The sequence below is a fragment of the Lycorma delicatula genome, chromosome 2 (genome assembly GCF_047948215.1).
Source record: "Lycorma delicatula isolate Av1 chromosome 2, ASM4794821v1, whole genome shotgun sequence".
In the NCBI taxonomy this organism is placed as follows: Eukaryota; Metazoa; Arthropoda; class Insecta; order Hemiptera; family Fulgoridae; genus Lycorma; species Lycorma delicatula.
The window spans coordinates 155,769,240-155,795,415 of record NC_134456.1 but is presented as its reverse complement, the minus strand read 5'-3'; the positions used below and the strand labels follow the sequence as shown (position 1 = coordinate 155,795,415).

Below are 26,176 nucleotides of genomic sequence, written 5' to 3'. Positions count from 1 at the left end.
TAAAGAAGAAAATTAATTTTTTTTGTTTTTTTTTTACTTATTGCGTAATTAATAAAATTAAGTTTCTTACGCATTTTAATAAGAATAAAGTAAGAAATTCTTGTAAATTAAGAAAGATGTGCTAATTAAAATATCTTTTTTATTATTCAAGTGGAACAAAAAGTTCTTCTTTTCAACTTTCTTTCACAGTTTTTGCTCATTTTTTTCTTTAATTTTTTTTAATTTATTGTTATACATTCAACTTAGTAATTTTGTCACACTGTACTATTATCTCTTTTTCTTTTATGTGAATTTAGCGCTAATTTCATTATTTTTTTATTGCGTTCTTTTTCTAATTTCGAAATTATATTGGCTTAACAAGCCATCACCTATTTACAATCATCAATTTGATCTTTCCTAATCCCAAGCAATTCATTCTTTTTTAAATTATACGTAATAGAAAACAACTAACTTACACTTGTTATGAGTACTCAAAATATATTCAAAAAATAATCCGTTCCAAATAAAATAAAGTATAGAACAACCGGTCTCGTATAACATTATTTAATCTGTAATTAAATAATGATTTATTTTAAAATTTAATCGACTTCTTATTCTTTTTTAGCCATTGACTAATTATTTACAAAAGATTTGTCCGATCGTAGCAAATTATTATAATATCAGTGACGATATTACAGGAGCCGTTCCATAACCGGATAAATAATATTAAATCATGTAATTACATAAAATCGACTATTTTTTTTATTTTGTGAAAATTGAAGAGTTTATTGAAGAAGAGATTTGAACTGATTTTACCTTCTTTAAAATCATAATTTTCCTGAAAATATTTGATATTTTATTTTAATTTATTAGGTAGAATATATGTGAGAAGGTAACTCTTATAAAAATAACTTATCCAAAAAACTAAGACGTTTAATTGATTTTTTTTTTTTAATTTTTTATTTTCTTATGAAAGTAAAGAAATACAGGGATTGGATGACATGAATACTACAATTTATAAAAATTATAGCTTAGTTTTTTTCTGTTATACGAGTACATTATTCATTACTATTAATAAATGAACAGCTTGAGTGAAGAGAAAAACTTATTTAGAATAAAAATAAGCTGTATAAGACAGTTAAAAATTAAAAACATAATTCTTTATTGTAGGTAAATATCAGGAGATTTATTTATTTAGCGTATGGCACCAATTACAGTCAAAAATTACAAACAAACATCTAATTACTACTGATTCTGGAGTCGCTATCAGGAAATCTTCAGAAGTCCCTTCGTAAGCTGTTCTAGGACAAACTTCTGTGATGTGTTTAACAGTTTGATTTTCATCACACTCGCAAAGGGGTGTCGGTGTTTTACCCCATTTATATAGGAAATATTATTCCCATTTGGGATTGTTCCTGTATACAGAAAACCTGCCGTGCTGAGTTCGTATTCTTAGCGTTGACCATGTCTTACGTGGCAAATCACAACAGGTGATTTTTTTATCCGATACCATTACTGATGGTGAATTGCAGTTATTATTGTAGCATACATAAAAATACTAAACCTGACTCAGCAGTCGAACACAGAACCTTCCGGAAGAAATTCAGAGACGCTACCATGAGGATTTTAAGAAATGATATTTTATTCCATTATAAATAATGTTCATCAATTACATTCCATCAAATTGGTCTTGTTACGTTTCGTGTTTCTTCCTAAATAAATATAAAAAACTCATAAATTGGATTATTATGAAATATGTACAAATTAAATATATTTGTATATATTTTAAATGTATATATTTCGAAATATATTTATTTCAAACTTGCGAGCAATTAGGAGTTTTTGTATATATTTCGAAATATAAATATACAAAAACCATTTACGAGGAAGACACCACCCAGATAGACCCCTTGTATTATAAAAATTGGGAGAATTGTTTAACTTTTTAAAAAATTACACGTTTAGTTTTTTTAAAAATATTTTTTAGTTTATTTATTTTTTTTGGGGGGGGAAATATACTTGTATTAACTATTCTAGTAAATCTGTGGAGGATTATCGGCCTGCTAGTGCCTGAAAGTATCTGACTTTCAGTGAGTTTTTATATTTCCTTAATTTATAGTGAAAACTTGTTTTAAAAAATTGTATTACGATTTACATGTTTTATTCTTAAATTATTGTGAGTAGTTTAATTTTTATGCTGCGTTTACACGTATATAGATCTTCAATTGAACTGAGTGGATGTGTGTAATATATATACTAACCTTTACCGATCCATAGATTTGGTATCCGTTTATCCTGATCGGTATCAGAAAATATTTTTTATCTTAAAATAGTTTTTAGATAACGGTAAAGAAGATTCTCGATCTAAAAGATTACAATTAAGTTTTGTTTTTGTTGTAGTGTTAGTCGATAATTTTGTATAATTTCCATCTTAGTCGTAGTCTAAGCGTAACGACTAATTACACTCGTACTTAGACGTGGAGACGATGGCCTCCACGTTCACCAGATTTGCCTAATTGCGAATTTTCTTTCGGGGGGTTTGAAGGATAGAGTTTATGAAACGCATTACCTCAATACCGATGAACTGAAGAAGAACATTAAACATGAATTCCACGGCAGTAAAATGTTTTGCGTCAGGGGACTCAACACTCGAGCATAAAAGTGCAATGTTGCACAGGGCGCTCACTTCGAACATATTTTGTAAAAATATGGGAAATATTTAAACTTTTGCTAATGTAAATAAAGAATTTGATTTAAGATTTTGTTTTTTTCCATTTCATTCATAGAATGTTAATATCGCAACTGTGTTTAGTCTGTAATGGTTCGGTTTTAAGCTTCCTCACCCAGTAGTTTTCGTGATTTTGTGTAATAATAATTATATTAATTATAGACCGTTATATTTTAAAATACTGGTACGTACGAAATTATTGTTAGGTTATATGAACTATTAAAATGGAAAACTAATAATAAAATATAAAATATGGAAAACAAATACGTAGTATAATAATGGTATTACAAAATTACAAAGCACATTCGGTCTGTTGGAGCTGATAACAACGGTAAATAATGGTTGAGAATACCACAGCATTTACTGTACTCATATTGCTATTATCTTCAGTTCAGCAAAATTATTGTCTGCCCGATCGCTTGATAAACAATCGAAAGCGTTCACCATCATGTACTATTGTAATTAATAAATTAACTTCCTATAACAAACAAAATATTTAATTTAATTAAATCATCGGTATTTAATTATGCGTGTACTAGCATCCCCGTTACGACGTGCTGATGGTTACTTGGGTTTCCTGTTGCGTTCAATTTGTTATTATTTTCATATTATTTATATATTTTATTTTTCGCTTGTAGGGCTGAATATTGGTTATATTTCGATAGACTGAAATATACTGATATACAGACGTGTATTTGGCTTAGTGACGAAGGCAACGAGAAACCACTTTACTCCACATTTTACCTGGTAAACGGTACGATATGCTTATTATTCTTGAATATTTTATTTTCATATTCGAGAGGAATCGTGATTCATATCATGTCGCTTACAAGCGTTATGATTATAGAATTTAAAATAGATACATGCATACATTTATATTTATTTTAAATTACTTTTTTTACCTCTAATGATAATAATTGTTTAAAAGTCGAAATGGCCGTCTGGTTATGGTAAAACCTTTTTCCTGTTTAAAAAAAAAAACAAAAAAGAAAACCTTTTTTTGTTTTAATGTTTTAATTTTTTTCATTTCAATGTACATATAGCGTAGTTATTTTTTGTAATTTGTTTCCTAGTTTAGGTTTTAATAATTGATTTTTTTTCGGTTGCCTGATATTTTATGTTGGCAATATTTTAGCTTTTTATATTACTTATTAGTTTTTTTTTATATTTCCATTATATATATATTTTTTTATATTTTTTTAATTTATAATAGATACAATGGCGCTAAATTAATATTGAACGGTCCAGAATTCTATACAACGTATTTCCGTTTAGAGGTGGGTCTCTGCAACTAAACCCGTTTTACTAGACAGAATTGTATCGGGGAGAAAGCCATGTGGTGTTGGCCGCATCAGATGTTTTTTTATTGGAATTTTAAACGATCCCGGTATCAAATAATTTACATAATTTGTGAAATTCAAAATAGTATTTTAATTTTTGTTTTTCTAAAGTATTTTATTATTCGGTTTAAGTAAAAATTAATTTTAATAAATTCAACGAATATTTTTTCTTATTTATTAATTTTTTTAACGAAGAATTTGTATTTACATTATTTAAAATTCATTCCGTGATTTAAACTTTATATTATAAATATACTTTATATTATAAATATTTCATTTCTCTTGTTATTATGTTTTCCGGAATTATATTTTCTTGCGAGATATAGATATTTTTTGTATGCAAATGATTGCCTTGTAGACATGTACTCTTATGTCTGAAAAGAAACTATAGGAAATAGAAAGATCCCTTTGATTTATTTTTCGCAATTTACAATTTCCATAATTCAAGGCAGCTTTCCAGTTTTTTTCATTAAACGCTTCATTGTACTTTTATGTAAAGGAATAGTTGTTTGAAAAGTACGGAAAAAATAAATCTCAGGTATTACTTATTACTATAAATGATTTTTATACGTTAAAAAAATTCATTTTGTATTTGAATTTTGTTGCACGAAAGGAACAAAAGTTAATGGAATTTTTTTTTAAATGTATGCTACAGATTTAATTAAAATAATTATGAGTTATAGGTGTATATAACTTAAGTTATCTACATCTACGATAGGATGAAATTTTTTAAATGCCTAAAGCTAATTATTTTAAATTGGTATTTTTCAATTTCATTAGGACTGTTATCAGCATAGTTGTCCTTTCTCTAAAACGCTAACTCTGTAATTTTGTAAAAACGGGTTAAATTTCCTAAAATTAAATTGACTTGTGATTTTTCTGTAATATGAAAGACATTTATTTAGCGGAGTTATTTATTTTATACTTGGAAAAAAAGACATGTATATAAATATTTTTTTATTTATGTTTAATTTTTTTTTTGTTATTGAAACTCGACTTACTTATTTAACGTTTATAGCATAAACGGTACTTGTTATTTTTTATAGCATAATTCTCTTAAAACAGAAGATTTCTTCTATATTTATAGGAATGTTTGTTTTTATTTTTAATTGGTTTTATTTTATTATTATTTTTTTTATATTTGCGATTGTTTATATTTCATTTGCTTTGTCATGAATTAAAATTAATTTATTCCTCGCTAATCTCTGTTTATTATTAGTCCAATTATTTAGTAATATTTTCCGAATAAAAAATTAACCTCGAACTTAAAAGACCGAACGCATAAATATTAAGTATCTTGCCTTACGCCGTGTAATTTGTTAGATATATCTCACATGAAGTTTCCTCAGTAATTATAAGCCTGCAAAATTATTTTTTAACATAATATTTTGTTTGAAAAATTATATTTAATTGATAAAGAACTGATTATTATTCTGTAAATTTCATTTTACGGAAATTAATTTATAGCTTATGAAAAAAAGCCAAGCCTGACCGCTGTTGGAACTCAGTACCTGCCGGATGAAAGACAGAACCTCTACCACTCTGATATGGAGACCGGCATTAAATTACATAAATGATGTAATAATAATTTAAATTTCAACAAACTTGGCAGGTGATTTTACCGTTACTATTTTGTTGTCAAAAAAAAAAATCAGAAAAAATTAATTTCGCCATTAGAGTCATCAAGCTTTTCCGGATGAAATGTATAAAACAGTATTCTAGTGTCGTTTTCATTTTTCTTTTTATTCTTATGAAAATAAAAATAAAGATCTTTACGAGATTTACAGAAAAGTAAAAATTTAGAAAACTGTAAAAAAAATATAATAGTTGGTGGTCGATTAAACGGGTTTTTAAATTTCTGTGACGGTTTTTTTTTTCAAAAGAAGCGCATTATGGAATCTGACAGTAAAAATATCAATAAATATAATTACGTAAATAAACAGGTAAATCTGTATTACTTATTTATAAATACGCTTTACTTCGGATTATATCGGTCAGTGTAACCCATAGAGAACTCTTTCAAATAAGTCATGCTAAGAAAAAAGCTTACAAATATTATGAAAAATATGAAAAGAATATTTTATTCTGCAGTCGGTCTCTTTTTGCTGTAATATTTGATTAATCAATAAAATTTTAAACAAATTGCGGTAAAACTGACCTTGAATGAGACAACTTTTCTTTCTACGCGCTTTTTTTTTAATTCAAAAAGTAGTCAAATCCGATTCCATCACGCGTTGACGTAATTTAATTTCGATTTAAAATTGTTTCAGTCTAATTAGCAGTGGCGGCTCGCAGCTAAAATTAGTGGTAGTACTGCTCCAGAAAATGTTTTTCTGAGCCTTCTCAAGCCCACGGTTAAAGTTTTCTGTAAAATAAAATAACCGAAAAAATGAATCAAATAGAGTAGCTGGAAGCAGGATAATAATCTAATTCTACACTTTATCACATTCAAGAATATGATACTCGATTTTTAAGCGCATTGTGCTTAAAAACAACTAAACAATTTTTATACTCCTTCCACCGACTAAAATAGAAAAGGGAACGAACAAGGTAGAAACTAACTTCCACCAGCACGCCAGGTTTGACACTGCGGGAGCAACAATGCTCTTTCTCCCTCGCAGCCTCGGGTGCAGCTTCCTATTTGCGCATGCTCACAACAGTTAAACTCCACACCGCTGGAACTGTGAAGCGCACAGTTCCATACAAAGATTATTGTATCTTTTTCATGAACTGGGGGATGAACTAAGGATTATATATTGTACAAGTATAAATAAAGAATTAAGGAAAAAAGGACTCATATTAAATGTTATCGATAATATCAAGTGGAATAGGGGTGCTACAGATCCGCAGTGCCTATACGCGAGCCGCCACTGCTAATTAGTATTGCGCTGAAGATTCCAACGTTATCAAATTTATCAGAAAACGCCTGTCAGATCCCGAAATGCGTTTCTTTTACAAGAAGTCGTGGACGTTTTAAAAATAATTTTTTTGTCATCTTGATTATTTTTTTATAGCAGTCTAAATTTTTCTTCAAAAAATATCTATTTTATTTATCTATAAATATTTATTTGTTTAATTTACTCGCCTATAAAAAGAAAACGGAAAAAAATAAATGTATTTTTTTTTAATTTTGCGTTGAAAAGATTAATGATTCTAACAGTGTAGTTAAAGTTTTTCTACAACTTTTCTTTTGACAATAGTAATATTGCAAAATCATCCGCTTAGTATAATTTTAATAATAAATGTAATAACTTTATGTTTTTTTTTTCTTTTTCTTTATTAATGGCTCTTAATTTTTGTGTTTTTTTAAAAATTATTTTACTTTCGTAAAAACATTTGAAGTGTTTTTTTAAAATTCTTGTTTGTTTTGTTTTTTCTTATATATTTGTATGCATTGTTTTTAGATTTTTAATTTGCACTGAAATATTCCCTTTATGCTATTTCGAATTTTATATCGTGGTTGAAGCAAAACATAATCTGTTTTTAAGACCTTTCTATCATAACCGAGTCCGTTTGTAGCCGGATACAATTCTTTTGCCTACTTCAATAAGGGATATTTGTTAAGGGTAACGGAACGATGTCTTTCAAAATAAATAAATGAAACTTTTAATTATATTAATCGATTAATAACAAAACGAAAAGAACGTTTAAAGTATGAAAGTTGAAAAAGCTTGTGATAAAATATTTTTATAAAGAACCCGGTTAATGAACCGAACCTCTCAACAAATTCTGGGTTAGTTAATTTTAAACCGGTAAAGAAATTTAAAAGGAAAGATCTGAATGGGAAGACAAAGCAGATACCGGCATTAAATGAAGCGGCTTAGAAAATTTAGAATGTAATTAATATGTTTAAATTTAAAAGATCGAAATAAAACAAAAAGAAGTTAAAACTGCATTGAACTGGGCAAATGACTATAGCCCATAAAAAAAAATCAGTTGTGGACACCACATGACTTCCTTTACGCCTATTAAAATTACATATACACATTTTTGCTGCTAAAAATTTCCTTAGCATTTTATATTAGTTTATATATTCATTTTGTTTCTCGTCGCCAAGTGGTATAAGTGAGAACGTGTCGGATCCGTAACCATGCACACATTGGTTCGAATCCGACTTCATATACGTATATTTTTTTAACTTTTTTTTTAAATTTAAATATATTGATTTATTAACCTCCGATTGTAAAGATTTTTTAATTAAAATGAAAAGTACATAAAATTTTATTTCACTAATAACTTCTGATTTTTTTCATTTATTTTTATAATTGTTATTGAATTATTATTTATTGTAATTTTTTTTACAATCACAGGTTAATAATTATTAATAAATCAATATACTCAAATTAAAAAAATTAAAAAAAAGTATATGTACATGAAGTCGGATTCAAATCGATGTGCCTTCCCCTTGTAAGATCAAAATATTTCATTAATTACAATTTTATTTGGCTATAACTCTGGTACCAATGAAAATTACTACCACTTATGATATATCCGTTGAAAAGCTCTCAACGAGGGCTTATTACTGCAATTAAGAAAAAGTCCAAAATCCAAATTTTTCAAAATTGAAACCCCGCTTTATTTAGAGGTTTGACTGTATACAGATTTTTTGCGCAGGCGTTTGCAATCAGAAGTGGAGGTAAGTGCATAACTAGATGCTACAAAAGTCCTAAATCCAAAATTTCAACATCCAACGGCAAATCGTTTTTGAGTTATGCAAGATACATACGTACGTACGTAGAAACGTCACGCCAAAATAAGTCAAAATGGATTCAGGGATGGTCAAACTGGATATTTCCGTTGAAATCTGAAAACCGAAATTTTTCGCGATTACAATACTTCCTTTACTTCGTACAAGAAAGTAAAAAAACAGCAGTTTTAGATAAATTTCATTTATATTATAATAATTATTATAAGAAAATCTACTGTTTACGTATATGTAAAAATACAAACGATTCACTGATGTAAACATTATATAACTCATAATTAATATTTAATTTCCTTTTCCGTTTTGTTGTAAAATTTATTACATATTTAGATATAAAAATTGCTAGCGTGAAAAACGAGTGACGTATTTCTTTTTAATTAAAATAAATAAAACTTGTTAAATGTAAAGATTTATGTTGTATTAAATACGCTTTAATTAAAACATTTTATGAAAGAAAGGTTTAAACGTTTTCGTAAAACATTTCACTCTGGTAGAGTTTTGTCTTAAATAGATGAAATATATTTATAAATAGTGAGGTAAAATTATTAAAAGATGAATTTTTAATGTATTCGTTATTCTTTACATTCTATTTGCAAAGATAAATGGGTTTATGCATATACATAATATATTATAAAAACCAGTACATTTTACTGTGTAAAACCCTATATCCTGTCATTAATATAGGTAATATATATATATATATATATATATTAAATTATTAAAATTTAATTCATATGATTGATTTTATTTCATATCGTTAGCCATATGTTAATGTAGTCCCTGAGATTTTTGTAATAGTCATTTTAAATTTATGTTGCGTTAAAATAAATTAATAATTTCATTAAATTTTTTACTGCCCTAATGAGCAATGCAAACGAGACACAATGAAATGAATTAATAAGCGGGAATTGATTAATAGAATTAGGAAATTAAAATCTGGCTAAAACTGATTTTACACTGCAGTTGTGTTAATTGAAAAAAAGTATAAATTATTCTACCCTATTAGAGAAAAAATATTTATATAATAAATATTTTGAACCAAAAAAGTAAAACTGAATCGAATCACGTAGATGTTTTATTGATTTAAATTTGATTTTCCGAGAAGCAGCAGGCCATCCCCCGATTATAATTATGTATAGAGGATGAAATTTTCAGAGTATGAAAAATGCTAATTTCTTCTGACCTCCGTAGCTAAGTGGTAACGTATCTGTTATTCACTCGGAAGATTTCTAGGCTAAATTTTAGATTTGGTATTTCGAATACGCTAGAAGAATTAATTTACCACTTAGAATTATAATTGAACGTTGCCCTATTTTTTTTATATATTTTTTTTTAAGAACGTAAAATTCAAATAAATGAATCTTCATTTTTGTTGGGAAGATAATTTGTAACAAAGAAATTTTTCTTTTATCATAAAACTTTATTTAGAAGTGTTAATTATGATTTTATATAATTTAATAAAAGCACCACCAGGTGTGATTAATTGGTTAACTGGAATTTCTTCCATCAACTTCCCTTTGACTAAAATCCGAGGTCTGTTGCTAGAAACTCTTACCGATAATATTAATGAGCGACTGTTAATAATCAAAGACTGATTGAAAAAATTTAAAAAGATTAGAGGGTGATCGCAGGCTACCGGCCCACAGTGGTTTAGGATCACTCTGTTGTGGTTTAGGTGGCCATGTTGAGTAAAAATGAAGTCCCTAATGGGATATTATTACTTAGGTTGGTTACAGTACTGTTCGAAAGCTAACAGAAACATTAGGTAAGTCGATAATGGCACAATTAAGCCTGTTATTCAAAGTTAATGAGTAACGCTAAAAGGTATTTGTCAGAGTCGAAAGCAGTCAATACTACGTTTAGTTTAAAATTGTGTTAAAATCAATCTATTGGAGCGATTTTGATTTTGCATAATGGAATCATCTCAGAAGAATATGACGAATTAAAATATAATATATTAAAACTGAGTTATTATCCAAGAGTTCCACAATTTTCCACTAAAAACAGCGGATAAATAACACTTTTTGATTTAAAAATTTAATTTAAAACATTTAAGCTTTAAATATCCATGTTGATTCATGTCAAAAACTCTGTTTTTACTGTTAGAGTGAGTGAATTACTAGCGAAATGTATAAAAATTGTATCCACTTTCGATAATAATTATTGAAAAAAAATTAAATGAAGTCGTGTCCGAATTCCGTCAACCATCAGGACAGGGGTAAAGTTACAAGAAATCAGTTTTTTCCCTATATCTTGAGAGATAAATCTTACGAAAAAATGTTTAGAACAGACTTTTTTTGTCTTTTCAAGCTCTACAAATTTTACTTTAACACTATTTTGTGAAATCAATAGTTTTTGAAAGAATGAGAAAAACTCATAAAAATAATAGTATTTTACCTTTCATTGACAATAAAATTTAATTCAAGTAAATTTAATAATGCAAGACAAATTTAATCCTTAAATATAAAAACAAATTACTCAACAAAATTCATAATATCAATAATAAAACCAATAATAAAAAAATATTGGTGAAATAAACTCAGGAAATCAAATTGAACTTCATTTACAATTGTTAATTATTAATTCACATACGATAATAATTTAATTTATATGATAATAATTTTAATACTCAAAGTTTCTAGTATGATGATGAAAATTTGTGTACATTAACAATCATCTTAATTTTTAATGCTTAATTATGTACTGATACATAGATTTTCCAAAATCAATTTATAATGTTAACCATCATCGATTGCTACGTTCATATCATCGGTTATTTAAAACCAATTTTGAGAGAGAAGTAAAAATCAAATGTATGAATTTGTAATTCAGAATTGTGAATAAAAATTTTACATACAGTAGTATTACTTTATTTATTTCACCTACAGCAGTCTTTATTGATATTAAACATTTTTTTATCCGACGTATATTCCTCGAAGTACACAGAAAAAAATGATTTTTGCCAAAATCAGCTCCCCTACCCGGGGACCCTTGGTTCCCATCTACTTCTCTGCCCATCAGGATTTGACATCAGGAAACTGCATGCGACCACACAAGATAGCAGACATTCCCAATGGAACTTGTTGGAAAAATGAACTTTTTTGGAAATTAAAGGCAAAAAATTACTATTTTTTATGAGTTTTCTTTTTTTGCAAAAACTATTGATCTCACAAAAAGTGTTAAAAGAAGAAATTCTAGAGCATAGAAAGACAAACAAAATTTGTTGTAAATGATTTTTCATACATGCATATTTTTCGAGATACATGGAAAAAGCTGATTTCTTGCAATCTTATCCCTGCCTGAGGGCCATTGGTCCCCAATTACATGTCTGCCTGTCGGGATTTCAGATACTCTCTGCACCCTCCACTGTTTCCAATATAATTTGTACATTTCCACGATTGGTGAAAAAATTGTACCCAGCTCACTGGCTACTGCTTAAGCAAAGATGTACACAGATACCACTATAAAATTAAGTAATTAAGTACCTTAGTAGAATTGATAATAACTCATTACGGTGAGAAATAAATTTAATTTTTAATCAAAACTCACTAGAGAAATATATATTAAACAAATTCGTACGGAAAATTAAATTGGATATCTTTTATGTTGTTTCTATTTAAAATGCTTGTTTTATTAATAATTGTGTAGCCTTGTAGTACATTACCACTTTTGTTATGTGCAGTCAGTTTAATTAACATCATAGCGGTTGTATTAATTCAAAAGGTGAGCGCGTTACCTCAACCAATTTCACTTCGTTACGTGATTCATAATTAGTAAGCAAAGAAAATAGATTAAGTCGGCTAATTATCCACCAAAACATGACTACTTAGATTTTACAATAATCTTTGTTAAAATTTAGTAATTAAATGTGTTAACGATTATCTGTAGTCCCTGGAATATTACAAAAATATCTTTGTCATGTATTTAATTAAATCATTAAATTTTAAAGCCAGGTAAAATTTTAGGCGGGTTCATAATTCCTCCATAAGTATGCGTGTTGTCGCATGTTTTAAGCATATTATGCAGCTTTCAAATTTCATTGTCGTCATATTTGGTGAAATCTCCAGCAGTAATAATGTATAAAACATATTCCGAAACATTTTTTTAAAATCCGTTAGTTAAATTCTTGCTGATCCGGAGTTTAGTCATCACCAGTTGATTTAAATCTGGTAATTAGTTAGCTATCAATTTTTTTGATCTTAATTTCATGTTTTTTGGACTTATTCTTCTGATAAATAATAAAAAAATATTGTAATTCTGTGATAGAGTTCACTCATATACAGGAAATTAATAAAGTGTGGGAGCCTTTAAATTAATTTTCATCAAACATAGAAGAATAAGATTAAGCAAATGCTCCTATTTCAAAACAGCTTTTTTTTATGAGATTACAATTTCCCAAATACCCAGGAGTGGAACTAAAAATTTTAAATGGAAAGGGTAGAGTGTGACAAATCATTTTAAAAGTCATTTAAAAATAAATATTTTGATGTTAAAAAAATTGTAGGTGACAAATTTAAATAAAATGGCTGTCATTTAATATTTTTCAGCTGATTTCAAAAATGGCTTACAGTTCATCTCAAATAGTGGTCTCATACCAAAAATTAGTATGTTTAAAAATTTAGATTGTTTAAAGCTAGGAGTCTTTACTAAATTTTACTGTTTTACTATTGAGTAGTTATTTGAAAGGCAATGTAGACCAATTTTTTGTCTAGCTGTGAACAAAAAAAAATGGCCACCATTTTTGTTAGGGTTGTTGTAGTCCAAAGATTTTTACATCAAATGCTTTCTTCTGTAATGCCCTTTAAAATAGTGTTTCTCAACCTGTGGGGCGCGTTCCCCTACTTGGGGCACGATACACTAATTGGGGGGCACGAGCATATCGAAAAGAAAATGTTATTAAAAAAATGTATCAATTACTGAAAGGAAAGTAAAATAGAATACATTCTGACATAATAAATAATAGAATACACATTTGCACTGATATAATACACTTACAAACAGGATTGTATCAGTAGTGCACAATATATTTAATAAACTTATCGATACTAAATTAAAAACAAGTTTAATAATTATTAGCGACTCCCTTGGGCCTATCTTGCAGAGAAAAGTTTTTCGAAGGAAGGTTTAATGTTAGATATAGACACTCTGAGTTCATTTTCTATATTTAGCTGAGATCTATATTTTGTCTTCAAAGCAGCCACCGCAGACAATCCAGTTTCGCAAAGGTGGAATGTTGAAAATGATAATAGTATACGAAATGCTTTTGTTTTCAAAACAGAAAACGCATCATTCACCCCTGCCCAAAATTCAAAGAGTGATATATTACTAAATTGTCTTTTGATTTCGTCACTTACAGTGAAATCTATAAAGATTTCTTCTTTGGTAGTTGAGATCCCTTGGGGAGAATTTTGAAATGGATCCCTAACCCACTCGTAACTTGCTAGCAAGTTGTCATCAGAAAGAGAAGATTTATTAAAATTCTTTACCAGCACGGCTAAATGATTTTCAGTGGTTACAAAAACAACTTTCATATGTTTTTCTTCAACCTTGTAAGTTTTAACACATTCAACCACATTTGCAATCATTACTAGGTTTTTTGCTTTAAATTTCTGTTCCACAATTCCAATTTTTTACAAAAAAGCATTAACTTTATTACTTGTATCCAACATGTGTATATGCTCCTTGGAGTTGAAGATTCAAGGTACATAATTTGTCGAATATGTCAAGAAATTAAGTACCTTGGATCACTCACAGTTGACTTGCGATTCCATCACAAATAAACCATCTCGAAACTTCTCGGCTACCGGTCGGTTTTCCAAAGAAAAAATAGCGATTTCATCTCTTAATTCATAAACACGTTGCAAAAATTTCGCACGTGATACCATCTTGCCTTGCAAGAAAATAGTAATGATGAATGTACTGCACTCATGACTTTACAAAGTGCAGAAAAGATTCTTGATTTTAGGGATTTCATTTTCATATAATTTACTGTGGTTATAACCGTCGTTAGCACAATATTCAGACCATGACTCATTCTTTGGAAGCTAGAGCTTTGTGGATCATGCAATTTGTCCAGGCGCACTTTGGAGATTTTTGTTTCACAAGTGCTTGTTTGCTTTGGAATCTTCCAGACATTGAAGAGCACCATTGGTGCATATTCCAACGCAATTTTTCCACTCTTTGATTGTCTCGTTTACAAAATCATTTAAGATAGCGAATAATGTGAGTCCTGTTGCTTTGAATTCTATTGGTTTACAGAAAATTACTGAAATTACTATTACTATTGGTTTACAGAAATTATTTTACTGCTGACATACCATCACAAAATCGAACATAGGCAATGAAATGGGCATCTTTATTGTTATGTGTTGCCTCATCAAGCTAAATTGAAAACAATTTGTCACGAAACTTCCCAAAAACTGATGCTGTACATCTTTAGCTATATAACCAATTTGACGGGCAACAGTATCATTTGATAGAGGTATGGACTGCAGTTTTTTGGTAAAATTATCTCCAAACGTAGTTTCTACAGTCTCAGTTGCAGCTGGTAAAATAAGCTCTTCACCAATGGTATGAGGCTTTTTACATCTAGCTATTTCATACGAAACTTTGTAAGAGGCAAATAAAGCTTTTTCATTCACAAGGTATTTTTTTTTAAATGTTTGCTTTTTATATGATTTTAATTTTAACTCAAACAATTCTCGGGGTTGTTAAGTTACTCACTATGAAGCGTTTCCAAATGTTAAGTTTATTAGGTTTCATGTTGTCTGCTGCCACCAACATTTGTGACCAAATGACACACAGGGTCTTTCCTTCTTCATTTACTTCAGTACTGGTAAATCCAAAATTTAAGTGTTATGGAAAATATTTTCTTGATTTTATTTTCGGAACCATGCTCGTCTGTGCACTTGATGTTGCACTATTGTTTAATGCTCGCTTACGCCCACTTAAAAATTTATCCATGCTAATGTACAAATTTACTGCTGTGAATTGCAATTAACACGTTATTTACAACATACACATTCACGATAGATTGGATAGCGATGGAAGGATCGACTCGACTGAAACTGGCTGGAAACAGCATTTCCAGCCATACACACATTTATACACGTTTGCACAGACGTCGCGCAGACATTCCAGAATGTTCGAGACAAATCGAAACTTCTCGCAAAGCCGCAAGAATGTCCGATATGGTGGACGTAAGATAGAGAGAGCAATAGAGAGGCATCAATTCTAGTTTTCTCAATGCAGCTGATCGGTGTTACCAAATATAAATAAATTTACTTATTCTTGGTAATTCATAAGTTTTGTAATTAAGTTCGTCGTGTAGCTTTAGCATCAAAATACTCAAAATACATTATTATCGTATACAATATTATTGTATGAGAGCGGGGAGCGCGATGAAAATTATGATTGAAAATCGGGTTGCAAATACTGAAAGGTTGAGAAACGCTGCCTTAAAGTGATGAGTCAGATCACTTTAAATTAAATAAACATTTATTAAAAATTGTGAATTTAAGTCATTATATAATTTGAAAAACCTATTCTGTGAATTACTTTTAATATTATTCACGTTTTTTTTTTACAAAATATTTTGTATGCTAGGCTTACATTATTGTTTGAAAAAATATGTGCTGTGAATTTTTTTGGTACATTGTTCACAGTTAGAAGGAACGGTGTTTATAGCGGTTTTGATGGCTTCATTATTCGTCAATCCCTTTGAGTAACAAAATAAATTTTATATGGTTTTAAAGTGCATAAAGAGTACTTACTGCTGTAAACATTTTAAATTTTTCCCACCTGTCTCACATATGGTTTTTGGACCCCAAAAATGAAACATTTTCAAAATCTTACGATTTGGCGGCGATTTTTTTTTTTAATAAAGGACACTCGGTATCAGTCCAACGTTTCTTTACAATTGCTACTAGTACCTAAGAGTTAAAAAGTAAAAAACAGGTCTGTTACCCTAAGCCCTTCATTATTTATTTTGGGCCCAAAATTTGAAAAAAAAAAACAGCAATTTGTAAACATAACTTTGATAAACATTACAAGATTTGGTTGTGTAACAAAATGAATTTTTTTGAGTACACAAGATGAAGTTCCACCTTTACTCTTTCCTAAAAGCCCTTTCTGATCTCTGTATGAAGTAAAATAAGAATGTTAAAGCTCATGGGAAAAGTGACGAAAATGACTGTTTTTATTTGTTGGTGAGTTAGAAAATAGTCTATTACTCAAGAAAATTTTTTTTTTTAAATATAGAAAAATATTTTTTGGCCACTACAAAGTGGGTAGTTATCATATACCAAATGTCATCAAAATCAAAAATAGTGATACAATAATTTTTTTGAAAATTTGTTGAATTAAAATGAAATATCCGTTTTGTAGGTTTAACGGCTGAAAAGTTATTTAAGGTTCTCATTTTTTATTAGCATTTTGAATATTCAAATCATGCTATCAAAAACAATATCTTATTATCTACCAACAGATTGTAATAGCAGCAGAATAGTTAATTTTATTTCAGTGACTACGATTTTTAAACATACCTTCCTGTAGTTTTAATATTTTTAATTGTGTTTTTAATTAAATTTAACAAAAAAGTCTTTCAATAAAGATTTCACCGTGAAAGAACTAAATATAAAAGAGGAAACAAATGTAGTAAGTGCAAAAAACTTAATTTTATAAATTATAATTTTGGGTGATTTAAAATGCTTTTAGAATATGCTAAAGTCTTTTTTTGTGGTTGTATCCACTTGCTTGTTTATAACAAATTTTTTTTTGGAAAAAAATCTGTTGTTGCACATCCACATATGATAGTATTTATGTATTTATTTACTAGACCAAATTTCTAAATTAAAGATTTGGAAAAAATTTGTGAGTAATATTAAAAGTTAATTTCATAGAGTTTTTACAAATTAGTATATATAGATTTAAATTCACGATTTTTAATAATAAATGTTTATTAATTTAGAAGTTATACACAAATATTTCTATTCAGCATTCAAAGAAATATTACATATAAATTGCTGAAAGTACAGTTAAAATTTCTCTATGGTTGATTAATGATATTCTATTGATACAGTCTTGAGTCACTCGATAAGATAGTATGCCTCAGTGATTTACTTTGACATGCACAAGCATACTTCATGCTTTGTATCACATACCGGTAGCTTCAAATATAGTACAACAGCGATAGAGTTAAGGTTAGCCTTCACCATCGCCTTTGTGAATTTAAAATGATCATCATACAATAAAACTTGTGACATTTTTCAGGATGATTAATTTTTATAAAAATAAATGAATGACTATATTGATATTTAGAATAAATTGAGCATATTAATTTTTAAGTCAAGTTGACCATTGCAATTTCTTTACTTTTTTTATAATATATTATATAATACAGTATGTATGTTACAACCAAAAGTTATACAATGTTTTTAAGCCAGGTCAAGAAATCCCTCTTTAACCTAAATAATATTAAAGACTTTCTAAAATTTTAAAGCAGTGATTACATTTTACTCATTACAATCTAATGTTTGTAGGCAACTTGATTTGCACAGATCATCAATTAAAACATTACAACCATTCCAAAGAGAAATAAGTTCCTATGACTTATAATGATTGAAGTGGTTTACCTTCTTTCACAGGGAAGTGTCCTTAACCCCTTGGTTTCTTATTGTTTATTAGTGACCTGCCTAAAAATCTAGAACCATTCATTTTTACCCTTCCACAGATGACATGACTATATTTTTATTTGAAGATAATTATTTAAAAGGATTTGAAAGTTCTATACTAGCAGTTCAAAAAATTTACTAGATGTAACTGCCTGACATTAAATATGAATAAAACACATTGATATTGGAAAACATATTGAGTATTTATATGTTATGAGTGTTTTATATGTTATATTACAAAAATCTTCAGGTAGACATAACATTGTTGATTGCATAGATAAAAAATTCCCAATAATAATAATAATAATAATGATAGTATTTCTGTTACCCATAAAGAAACATTTCTGACTGTTTTATTAGATGACAAATTCTTTTGGGATAATCAAATTGATTACATTTGCAACAATGTAAAACCTTACTGTTTTGCCTTTGAGGATTCTTAATAAAATGATATACTTGCTATCATAAATAAATATTTATTATGCTTAGTATCACCTCTTCTGACTCCTCAAAAAGTCAGAATGAGTTTTCAAGATATAAAAATGGGCTGTCATGCCATTGTTTAACATCTCTAAATATGAATCATGTATACCAATATTTAGAAAGTTTATGTTTATAAATGTGCAGTCTTTACTAAAAATAATATGTATCTTAAAAAAAATATCCACCTCTATCAAACCAGACAACACAATCCTTTTCTTGTAATTCAACACATCATTTCACCATATGACATAATGAGATTTTTTTTACTGTTATATCTAATAAATTATTGAACTATTTTAAAAAATCGTCAAAAGAAAAAAGATACAATTAAAAGATTTTCTTTTAGAGAAACAAGATTAACTCTCTTGATGTTTTTTTAAATAATATTAATTAAATCTTTTAAAGAATGACCTTGAATATTCTGCATCTTAATTCAGTATGTAGATAAATATGTGCGCAAACAATTCTCATGAAGCTTTCCAAATTGTGGTTTATATTTAGTTATTTTCTTTTTATATTTAATATCTTCATTTATTTTCCTTATCATTTTTTTAAGTGTTTTTATTTTAAATAAATAATATGAACTTTAGTCACATTATTTTAATCTTACCGTTAATTATACATATTGTGATGCTGCTCTGATCAAGGTTTTATCACATTTTTTTTTATTCATAGTGTAGCACATTTAACCATTTATGTGATTTATATAATCTATTACTACTTATATTTATATAATCTATTACTACTCAGATTAAAAAATGATTTATTCTTCACTGAATTATTTATATTGCTGAATATCATCATGCTGATCCCAATAGTCTGCAAATTCAATCCTAGAAGAGGCTAAATTATTATTTATTTATCTTTACATATATAATTTTATCTATTTTAAAATTTTTAATATGGAATTAAGCCTTTAATATTTATTATTTTGTGTGTATATTGTAAAGATGTTTCTAATTAACTTTTTATCACAGTTTTCTCTGATCAGTACTAGAAAATGTTTTTTTAACTTTGGCGTAACTTATCCATTCCTTTCATGATACTATTATATATACTGACTGGAATAAACATTTATTTGTTTATTCATTTTACATGACCAGTACTTTAAGAAAAATTGATGAACATTAATAATACTGACAGCTAGCTGATTCACTGATCACATTTATTTCATTTTTTATTAAATATTATATTACTGCTTATTAAAGAGTAGAATATATTGGAAAACATAAAATTTTTACTTTTTTTATAGGCTCTATATAAACTGGTATGTAGATTGTATATACTGCTTTATATATATGTAAATGTTACCATTTCAAAATGAACTATTTTTCGGTATGAAACCAACTAGACTCCCAAAACTCTATGTGGAGTAACTAAATCATCAAATAGGTGTGATTGAAACAATCTGAGTTCATTAACAATAATATTAAACGTAAGTAAGAATTAAGTGTTAATAAATTGTTGGTGGTTATTTTTAATTTGGTGCCAATTTTTAAGAGTAAAAATTTCAATAAAAAGTATTATTTATTTTATTTTTAGTATGTTTTGTTTTTTAATTATAGCTTTTACTATTGTTAAAACACAACAATTACAAATAATTTAAAAGTCTTCTTTTAGTTTTTATAGTTAATAGATCCTTACACTATAATTTTATAGGTTGGTTTAGTTAATCAAGTGGATATTCAATGAGGTTATTATTTCTGAAAACAGTAATTGCAATGTTAGCATAAAATATGACTAGGAAAAGATACCTAGCTTACATTTATAGCAGCTTCACTTCTTTCAAGCTAACAATAAAGTTACTATGTCAGCAAATTTACTCCTCATCTAACACATGCTTTATTCTCTTTTTTGTAGAAAATCCTTTTCTTTCTTCATCATTCTTTCTCTCTCCTTAGCAAGTACTACTTCAGTTTACACCCTTCTTTTTTCATAACAAACTTTGAACGTTTCTTTTACCCTTCATCTTAATATATACTCTCTTATCTTTAATCTGCCTAATTGAATTTTTTAAATTCTCAGCAGATATTTTGTCATTATTTTTATGCCATTAAAGTTGTATGAGTTTACCTTTGACTTGCTTGTGTGCTCATTTATGAAACAAGAAACTCTTAGTATAACCGTGACTTTATCAATTTATTATTATAATATAATATATTTTTTTTTTTTTTACAAAAGTAGTATGAACTTTTTAATAATTTTTATAACTATTACTTTTTTTAATTTATTATTATTGTATAATTATTTTTTACAAAAGTAATGTGAACTTTTTAATAATTTTTATTTTATTTTTTTTAGATATTTACAGTGACTTTTGTTCAGAGATTAAACATTTCTTTTTTTATTTGATGATAACACAATTTGGTTATTACCAACTCATAATTAAATATTAAAAGAAAGTTTTTAATTTTTTTCAGGTATTATTTTTGGATATTTTATATTAAAATATATATATATATATATATATTTTTTTTTTTTTTGAAAGAGATCCCTGAAACTACAGCAAAAATTTTATTGATAGGAAAAGAAAGTCTGAAAAATAATATTAATAACAACTAAAAAATTGTTTTAATAAATAAAAATTTTTATTTTGATTAGTACATAATAATATTATGTAGATCATGTCAAGAATGAATGTGCTATACCATGAATAAAAAAAAAGGAACTGCCTCAGCATTTGCCTAAGTGGATCAAGGGAAAAAATAGGAAAAACCTTGATTACAACAGCATCACTATATTATTTATAAAATAAAAAAATTGATGTGATTAAAGTCCATTTTAATTATTTTTTGTATAATTATATGAAATAGTGTTAAGATAAATACATATAGACACTAAATGTACAGAATAACTATTTTAATATAAATATTAAAATAATTATAAGAGAAACACCAAAATTCATATGATAGAAATGATAAAAAATATATCAGGTTCTGTCGTACTTGATTTATTAGACAAACAAATTTTTTTTTACTACCATATTTCTTTTGTTGGTTGAATTCATTTATCTGACTTTGGTTTGTGCTTTTATATTATAGTATATAGCATTTGTATTACATTTTTTTAAACTTTTTTTTATTTTCAGGTCTTCGTAAGGTTTACCCTTACTATTTTACATTTACAACGTTCACCAAAGGTCGATGGGTAGGGGAGAAAATCCTTGATGTCTTTGCTAGAGAATTCCGAGCTCATCCTGCTGAAGAATATGTTAGTACACATAATAATAATAATAATAATAATAATAATAATAATAATAATAATAATAATAATAATAATAATAATAGATATTACTATTACTGTTAAGTAATTCTTAGAAATGTATTTTGATTTCTATTTAAGGAATAAATATTGTAAGACTTAAGGTTAAGGTTTAAATATTATCCATTTTCTATTTAATAATAAAACATCATAAGATAGTCGCTTCCTTTTTTATACTATTCTAGTTTTCATTTTGTTTTTTTAAATCTTGTATTTAGAATTTTTACTAAATTAAGTGGTATTTCAACTATTTTCATTGCTAGTAATTACTCTGATTTCATAAAGAAATTGTACTGTTTAATTAAATGCACAATTTTAAAAATAGATTTATACAGAAATTGAGTACATTTGCACCTTGCTTTGTTTTGTTGTTTGATAACTTGTGAGTTTTACAAATGCTTGATTAGTTATTATTTGTGATCGAGCACGTCATTAAAAAATAAACATTGATATATTGGAAAAGCTGTTTCTGATTCATTAAATTTATTGGTTAAAAAATTGGGTTCATGGTCAGAATGCTGACTTCAAAATCTACTGGTTTACGGTCTGATTCCCAGTAAGGATTTAGAATTTTTTCACATATTTTTTTTTAAAAACCAGGCATATTCTTTTTATCAGATGGATTTTTTCATTATTTACAACATAGGTAATAATTCTTGGATCAGGAATATGGCGACTACCTCTTTCATTCCTTATCATTAATATCCTCATAATTATTAAATCAACTGGCTGAAGAATATATTAGCTGGTTTACATATGACAACTGGCAAGTGTCTGCAGTTATTTATCTTGCACTTCAGTTATCTTATCTTGCTTATTAAAAAGATGCAAAGTGTAAACCAATAAATACAACTTTTCCTTAAGGCTAAATTGTAAAAGACAATTTGTTTTTTTTTTCAAATTAATGTCTTTATTAACATAATAAAAAACCACATTGACATTTTCTTAATCTTCTCCTCTTTTGCGGCCATGGAATGCCTTTGAATGTGCAAATTTAGTCATCTTTAATACACATTTATTTTACAGCAACTTCACTTAAAAAAAAAAAACCAGGACCTTGCAAGTACATTTAAGACTTCTAGAAGAATATGACAGTAGGCTTTAAAAAAGTATCTTTGAAATTTAACAGTTGTACCTTTTCTTTTACATTAAAATATTAAACAATTTTTTTCCAGTGAACTGTGGAATTGAATATTCAGCAACATAAGATGTGCATGCTAGTGTAAGTGCATGTGAAAGTCAGGTACTCTTTCTTGTTATAACTAGTGCTAGTAGCGAGTAAGTCATGAATTGCATCACAGTCCTTCAACTTACAACAACGTCACCCTCTTTAATGTTACGTACAATATGTTTTAAAAACTAAAATTCTGTTGGCAAGTTATAAAATTTTTTACAAACATGAAGGCATAGAAAATGCAATCAGCCAATAAAATGATAACAGTTTTCCTAAAAATGCTTTTATTGAAATCAGAGGTAAGAGACTGAAGAAAATTAGCTGTTGAGGTCAACTAGTTTTCTACTACCCATCCCTTTTTCAACAAACATACAAAAAATGAAGAAAACTATTTTTCTTACGTATAAGCTCATGGAAAGTAAGAAATTATAATTATTATGATTTTTTCATAGAATACTTTAAACCGTAATATTAAAAAATGTTCACCATATAGTCAGTCCAAAGTAAATGGTAGGCTAGTTGTTACTTTGATAGTTATATATCAATTGTAACTTTTAAAAAAGATGTGTTTATAGGTTTTAGGACATTTTTTTATAAATTTGGCCCCACTTGTTCTTTTAGATGGCCTTTTATTTTATGCCAGTGCCCAAAAATTAGCCACATTGTAATATCAAAATGAAGAAATAAAATAAAAATATTTGTACTTTGTTCAAAACTCCAATAAGATCAAAACTTTTTCAATAAATTCAGTATGTATACATTGTTAATTGAATTTGTATTTTTTTTAAATCTAAAGGTTACTGACAGTAGAAAAATATAAATCTGAACATTTTTTTTTTCAGAAAAGTTTATTTTTACAAGGGAATGCTTAATAATGAAATTTACATGAATTTAAAAATTTCTATGTTTTCCCTTGGTCTTGATTACTTCATTTATCCTCTTCGATATTGAACCCATAAATAATTTTCTTTTATTTCTTCATCTTGAAATCAGATATGTATTACAGGAGATCCTGTTGGAAGATAAGTTATTCATTCTTCTGAATAAGTAGTACTATCCTGCTTTCATGTATTTCTTATAAATAAAACAACCCCAGAACATCTTTTTCTGGATGTTATATATTTAGATGTGTTATTGAAGATATGGTAAGAAAGTCTTATCACATTTTAAATATTGGTTAATAATTCTCTCTTTGTACAAAAAGAGATGAATTTGGAAAGTGAATCATGAAGAAATAATTATTTTCTCAACAGTCTAATTTTTTTTTAATTTCGGCCCTATGGACTCCCTGTCAGTAACTCCTTATTTTTGGTTTATGATCATTCTTTCTAGCTGCTTTGTAAACCATGATAGTACTGTTAGTTCCATTTGTTGCCAAGTTCTTATTCAGGTTAACAGCTGACAATCTAGTATTAATTTTGTTTTTCCTTTCCAGTAAGCAATCTTAAGTGCTTTCCTGAATGTGTAGGCATTTCATTAGTAGTAGCAAACCAATGCTACACTCCTTAATAATTTATCTTTTGAGTTATGTATGTGTGTTGTAATTATTTAAATGTAAATTAAATGTAATTATTTTGATCAAATGCTATTAAATTAAAACCACAAATATACATAAAATTCAATATTTTTTTTTTTATAAATTATAGAAGCACAGGAACAAAATAAATCAAGTAATTTTAAGTCAAAATCATAATTCAGCTGTTCAAATATTATTTTCAGTACAGCACTTGGATTTCATGCACTAAGTTTTTCAAAGTGAATAGGCCTTCAAATATTTTATTCAATTAGGTTGCATAAATAAAATACATTTTTTCTTTTACATTTTAAATTCTATTTCTAAACATGATTATTAGAATTACTAAAGTAATCATATGATTGGTTTTGTGTGGATAAGTGGAAGACTCTGAGAATCCTGTTTGGTTACTGGTATTGTGGAGTGTATCAAGATTTGGTACTCAAATAAACTTTTATTAGAATATTAATTTCTTTTACTTTTTATTTTGTTCTATTTTCAGGAAAGGTGCATAAGAACAGGATCTTTAACAGTTAACTACGAGAAAGTCGATGTTGATTATCGACTAAAACATAATGATCTTCTAGCCAATATTGTGCACAGGTATTGTTTGTTAATTTTGTTTAACTACTTAACCAGAAAATTTGAAAAATATATATAAATAAATACAAAGAATACTCACTTTTATTTTGATATGATATGTAGCCACTTGCCAGAGTGTTGCTTATGACTGCAGAACACTGTATTAGCTAAAAGAGTGGATATTCAAAGAACTTGTTCAGTTTGCATTTCTTTTTTTTTTAAAAAAAGATAAGTTATTAAAGCTTACAACTAAACTACAGTATTGAATGAATTAGTGGACATGCATAGCATGTAGTAGTAGGCCTATTATTGAAATGCAAAGTCTGTCATGCTGTGATTTTGTTTTTTTTTATAATTATGCAGTTTGATTCTTATGTAGTAGACAAGTTGTTTTATTACACCTAACTGAATAATAAAAAAATTATTTATGTCATAGTAATTTAGGAATAAGCACATAAATTGCTTTTGCGTCATGGGTTTTATTTTTTTGTCTGAAGAAAAATATGAGTAACTGTGTGTTATTGAGAGAGAGAGAGAGAGAGAAAAAAGTGTAATGTTGAATGGGTGAGTGATGTGTGTGTATTTTAATAACAGGCTATTATTAATAAAAAATTGAATATTTTTTTAGGTTTTCTTTATGAAATCTAAGTTTTGTAATATTTAAAAGATTGTGCATGATTTTTTCTGTTATTTTTCACAGTCTGATTGTCTTTGTCATTTTCTTTTGGCTTTGTGTTTAA

At 27.5% G+C, this 26,176-nt stretch overlaps 1 protein-coding gene across 1 annotated transcript in view; it reads left to right on the top strand.

Annotated features, from left to right (window-relative positions):
• Positions 1-26,176, top strand: part of RluA-2 (RluA pseudouridine synthase 2) — a 464,236-nt gene that overhangs the window by 377,791 nt on the left and 60,269 nt on the right. Inside the window, exons 4-5 of the mRNA XM_075357664.1 lie at positions 21,995-22,116; positions 25,357-25,457. Coding sequence (XP_075213779.1) covers positions 21,995-22,116; positions 25,357-25,457 — 223 coding nt within the window. The remainder of the gene's footprint in view (positions 1-21,994; positions 22,117-25,356; positions 25,458-26,176) is intronic.